The sequence below is a fragment of the Raphanus sativus genome, chromosome 5, assembly GCF_000801105.2.
Source record: "Raphanus sativus cultivar WK10039 chromosome 5, ASM80110v3, whole genome shotgun sequence".
NCBI classification, from domain to species: Eukaryota; Viridiplantae; Streptophyta; class Magnoliopsida; order Brassicales; family Brassicaceae; genus Raphanus; species Raphanus sativus.
The window spans coordinates 14,687,652-14,693,651 of NC_079515.1; the positions used below are offsets into that span (position 1 = coordinate 14,687,652).

A 6,000-nucleotide genomic window follows, 5' to 3' on the forward strand; every position below is an offset into this window, starting at 1 on the left:
TGTCACTTACGGGCGATGATAGCCACCATCACTTCAATTCCGGCTCAGTGAACACTGCAGGCCATGACCGTTACGTGTTTTTCAAGTCTGCAAACATGGAAGCAGATCAGGGTCCACCACCCTACTGTACCGTGGAGCAAGATCGTATGGTTTCCACAGGCCATCCCTCGATTCTCGTTTATTGTTTGGCTGGCACTCATGGATAGACTTTCCACGGGAACAAGGAGTAGAGGATGAGGTTGCATCCAGCCGTGTCTTTTGTGTGGGGAACCGGACAAGACTAGAGACCACATGTTCTTTGTGTGTCCCTACTCATTCACTGTCTGGATCGATCTTGCTGGGTACCTTCTAGGATCTCGAGTGAATTCTGATTGGTCCATCACCATAACATCTCTTCTCACTACTCGACGTAGGGAGATTGATACCTGCCTTCTGAAACTTGTTTTCCAGACCACGAGAGGAACAGCCGACGGCATCAAGGTCACCCCCCAAAGTGCTGGTCACATAGTTCGTGTCATTGATAAGAATATCAAGAACATGATATCTTCTCTACGACACTGGCGCCATCTTTCCATAGTGATATGATGCAGCGCTAGTTTGATCGTACTACGTAGTCCACTGCTAAATTATATATTGATTTTATATCGATTGTATTCAATTTTGAAAGCATAAACCTCAGTTGCTTGTAGTTTTTTCTTTTGTTGATAATCAATTTAAAATTTCAGCAAAAAAAAATGAGTAAGATAATTATTTTAGACATCAAACTGGGTGGCAAAACAATTGAGTATTAAAAATCTAACAAAATTTAGTTGGTGTATTGTTATGAATTTTTTCCTAAAAAATACCACATGTTTCAATTAATCATGTATTATAGTTATATAATTCGCAGGTTCAAAAACACGGACGCCGAGACCGATTATTCGCCGGAAAATAAGCTCGGCGGGGTGGTGCCGCCGCGATTTTGGTGAAATCGGTTCAAAACTCGGAAAACTATAAAAACTCAGATTTTTGTTCGATATTAACTTGAAATCTGCCCATAAATGATAGATTTGTAATATTAGAGCATGATTCATAAAAAACGTAAAAAACAGTGTATTAAAGTTGTTTAAAAATGGTTGTCGACCGATCTAGGGTTACAGAACCCGCATAATGAAGAAGATGATTATGTATTGTCCATTTAGAGCATCTACAAAAAAAACTCTATAACTTCAAATATAGAGTTTTTTGCTCTACAAAAAAAACTTCAAAACTTCAAATTTGGAGTTTTGAATAGTAAAACTTCATATTTACTCAAAACTCTAAATTTGAAGTTTCATCTTTTTATTTGCAATTTGATCCTTATAATTAATTATATATCACATTTATGATTTTTAATTATTATTTTTGTCTATCATTTTAATCCTTAAAGTTTTTATATCTCATAATTGTTTCAGATTTGTTTTTATAAATTCAAGTTTTACACATAAATTAAATAAAAAATTAAAATAAAATGTACATTATTTTAAAACTGTAATTAGACAACAAGAATATTACAAAAGAAACTTACTAAATTTTTTTTAAAGGGTACATAAAGAAATAATTATTATATATAATCAAATATTAAACTACAAATAAAATACCACATTGTATAATAATTATGTCTTCATGTATCCTTTTAAACAAAATTATTAAGTTTCTTTTGTAATATTCTTGTTGTCTAATTATAGTTTTAAAATAAAATTATAAATAAAAATGCATGATTAAATATTAAACTACAAACAAAATATCTTTTAGTGTAAGATTTAATTAATTAATATTTCTGTAATATTTTTATATATGTGTTAGTTATTTATAAAAGTTTAATGGATTTACATTAATTATGATTAATGTAAGGACTATAAAGTAAAATATGAATACTTTTGAAGTTAAGTTTGAAGTTTTTCTTTTGGAGAAAAATACCTTTAAACTTCAAATATAAAGTTGCAAACTCTAAAATATAGAGTCTTTTGGAGATGCTCTTAGCCCTTCATTTAAGTTTAAATGCGCCTGTTATAAAGATTGGTTTCCTTACAGTTCGAACTCGTGACCTGTTACCTAAATAAAAACCCAATAAACAATTGCCTTAAAGTCATACATTTTGTAATTTACAGAAGGTAAAACAAAATATCTTTCAATTTTAGTGTAATAGTAATAAAATTACTCCTCGATTAATTCCCGATTAATCTCCGAATAATTCATTCGGCGCTAGACTCGACCTAGCCGAACCTGTTACGCCAAGCGCAATTCCGAACATGGTATAATTCTAGTTTATGCTTTTGCATATCATGAGTACTTAGTTTGTAATTCTGGCAAGTAAATAGAGATCAAAATTCAAATCACAAAATCGAAATAAAAGTTATTTGTCAAATAATAAATCAATTAATAAAACTGAATTCGGGAGAAACTGGTATAGGGGGCAATGCGCACAGAAATGATCTAAATGTTTAGGATGTGCAAGATATAATTGTACACGGGTTCCATTCCCGCAACAAGGAAACCCTCACTTGAGAAACAAGGTAACCAAAGAGAGATATTCACAATCCGTAACCCAAAACAAGATCTCATCCAGCAACAAAACATTAATTTAGCCTTCTTCCTTCTCCGAGCTCGAATTATGGACGAAGGAGAAGAAGGAACCGAGAAGAAAGTATCAGCAATTATCTAACACACTTACCTCCCTTGTCCGGATTGGAATGTGTTATCAATCTGGCGAGGTCGTGACGGTATACTCGTCATGGAATTATCTCCAAAGAAAGATGAATCATTGTTAGTTCTCTCTATCATCTCCAAAAGAGGAGGAGGTGTGTCGTAGTCGATTCCATAGATATCTTCATCTGGTTTCCACTGGTCAAGGAGTGAGGCCAACACGTTGGCCACATGACTCATGTCGGGTCTCTGATGTGGTTCCCTGGCACTGCAATGACTGGCAAGCTCAGCTACTTTGTTGATGCTTCTGAGTGTCTCTTCATTCGTCTCAATTGTCGCATCAATTGCCTTATGGAATGAGTCTCTGTTGATGAACATTCTCCTAAACCATGTGGCAAGGTGCACATCTTCCTCAGATCTCTTAATGTCAAGAGCTTTTCTACCCGTTAGCAGCTCCATGAGAATGACTCCAAAACTGTAAACATCAACCTTTGTTGTAACTCTTCCGGTCACTGCAACGACATGATAAAATTTCAGTGTTTTGATTTGGTGAGTTCATTACAAGTAACAAAAGACATAAGCATTAAAACCATACCTGCATATTCTGGTGCAAGATAACCAAAAGTCCCAGCAATTTTGGTCTCAACCGACTGTGTGCCTTCTGGCGCAAGCCGGACTAAACCAAAGTCAGCAACTCTGGCACGCATATCGTCTCCAAGAAGAATGTTGGTTGATTTGAGATCTCTGTGTATGAAACTTTGTTGCGCTTGAGAATGCAAATACTCTACTCCTTTAGCCACATCTGTTGCAATAATCAATCGTCTAGACCACTCTAGAGGTTTTAACCCTTCTTCCTGCCAGTGTAAAATATGACTACTCAATGTTCCTTGAGGCATGTACTCATAAACCAGAAGCCTCTCATTGCCTTCAAAACAATATCCCTCAAGTCTCACTAGATTCCGGTGACGAACTTTGGTTAGAACAGCAATCTCTGACTTAAACTCATCCAAACCCTTTCCACTAATAACTGAAGATTCCATCCTCTTAACAGCAATAGTCTTCCCATTTTGCAATTCACCCTTGTAAACTATTCCAAATCCGCCTCTCCCAAGTATATTCTTCTCGTTGAAGTTATCCGTAGCCTCCCTCAGCTCTTGTATCGACTTCACAGGGTTTTCAGCTTCTACTAGAAGACCGTTGCTACCACTTTCACTTCCACCTGCACATAGATTATCTATTGTGATCTTCAGTGCATCTTCTTCACCAGAATGTTTTTGTGGATACTTCTTACGGTTTAGCTTCCTTTTCTTGACCACTAAGAAAACAATCAAACCGATGAGAAGCAAACCCAACACAACTCCAAAAACTGAACCCACAACTTTTCCAGCATTACTTCCGAAAGAACCAGAAGCATGTCCAGGACCATCTTTTCCTAAGTCAGGGTTACCAGTAGTGATCAAGACATTAGGACCAAACACGGGTACCTTACCATACAACTGATTGTTGGAAACATCTAGAGTTGTCAAGCTACTCAACTTAGTTAGTTCTTGTGGAATAACACCGGTGAGATTGTTCTGCGAGAGATTGATAACCCTAAGAGAAGTAAGATCCGCAAAGCGTGGAGAGATAGCACCGTTGAGTCCCATCCCTTTGAAGTTGATAACCGTGATATCGTCTCCGGTGCAAGTTATCCCCACCCATATGTTTTTACTACTACAAGGATCGTTTCCTTTCCAACTCTGAGCAAATCTCACAGGGTAACCAAACGCTTCAGCGATAGAAAGCAAAATGTTGACGCGTGGGTCGCAAGGCACACCTGGAGAATCTAAGCAGAAACTATTTAGCCTTGGGGTTATATCAGTGGCAATGTTTTTAGCCTTGAAGGTTGGCGTTGATCCTTGGAGAAGATTGTTAGTCAGATTCACCACAGCAAGAGACTGCAGCTCGGTGAAAGAAGATGGAACCAAACCAGTAAGTTGATTCTCCCTGACGTTGAATTTTGTCAGAGAGACAAGACGAGACATGTCCGGTAATGGACCTGAGAAGGCGTTTGCTTGCAGGGACACCTCGGTTAAAGAAGTCATGTTCTGTAAAACTGAGATTGACCCGTTGAGCTTTTGCTTTTGTCCGTTGAGCAAAAGAGTTTGAACAGGTGAGTCAGCAAAGCTCAAGGGAAGTTCACCGGAGAGCGAGTTAGAAGAGAGACGGAGCTTCTGCAAGCTAGGGAACGTTTGTCCTCCGAGAAACTCCGGAATCTTCCCGGAGAGACTACAGTTAGCGGCGGAGAAGTCCACGAGAGAAGTCGCACTCTTCAAACTCATAGGAATCTCCCAAGGACTAAACGGGTTATCATCAAGAAACACATGCTGAAGAGAAGTTAAACCGGTAAAGATATCAACAGAGATCGAAGTGAAGCTATTGTCGTGAGCATAGATAGTTTCCAAGGCGGTCAAGCCGGCAAGACTAGGTAACGCTCCGGTTAACATATTACCCATGACTTCGAAAACAGTTAAAGAAGAGAGGGTGTTGAGATCAGAAGTTAACGTTCCGGAGATTCCTTTATTACCGATTTGTATCCGAGTGATTCGGTTGCTTGTGTCGCACTGTACACCGCTCCACTTACAAGGATCTGGTCCGGTCCAGGAGAAGTCTTTCCCAAACTTGAGGGAGTCTCTTAGAGCGTTCATGGTGGCTAGATCAGGACTTGGTTGCGCGTACACCAAGGCGATGAAACAGAGGAGACAAATCAAAACTTTTGCGATAGTCATCTTCATTAGCTTTTAGAATCTTCACGTTACAAACAAAGGAGGCGTTGAGTAGGGTTTTAAGCTTTGAAGGGGGCACAAAGGGAGAGATTAGGAAGGACCGAAGGAGTTTATTTTGTGGAGATCTTGTTCTTGTTTAGTGAGCAAGGAGGAAACGAAACGGTAGATTTATTGCTTTGGAAATATCAAAATTTTCCATATTTAAGCAAAAAAAATATATATATCAAATTTGACATTTAATGGAGGGAAATGATATGTACTTATCTATTTTATTAAATAGTACGATTTTTTTCCTTTTGGCCAATGAAAAAAATGGAAAGAGCCAGCTAGTGATCGGAAGGCGCGTATACTTAAATGTTTTTATGGTTTAGCACTATAAGTATGGAAAATAACAATCACGCCCCGTGATTAGAAAAATAATTAATGGAAATATTGGATCAGTATCTTCTAAAAAAATTGCTTTTGTTCTATTATTCAAGCAAAATTTATATTTTAGAGAATATACTCATTATGTTTCAAAATAATGTACGTTTTATAATTTTCACACATATTAAAAAACACGTAAATTCTT

At 37.5% G+C, this 6,000-nt stretch overlaps 1 protein-coding gene across 1 annotated transcript; it reads right to left on the reverse strand.

The window, feature by feature from the left end:
• Positions 1-2,436: 2,436 nt before the first annotated feature.
• Positions 2,437-5,600, reverse strand: LOC108860805 (receptor-like kinase TMK2). The gene is made up of 2 exons (XM_018634656.2): positions 3,260-5,600; positions 2,437-3,176 (listed from the first exon to the last, which is right to left on the reverse strand). Exons 1-2 carry the CDS (start codon positions 5,436-5,438, stop codon positions 2,689-2,691), a joined length of 2,667 nt encoding a protein of 888 aa, XP_018490158.1. The 5' UTR covers positions 5,439-5,600; the 3' UTR covers positions 2,437-2,688.
• Positions 5,601-6,000: the final 400 nt, after the last annotated feature.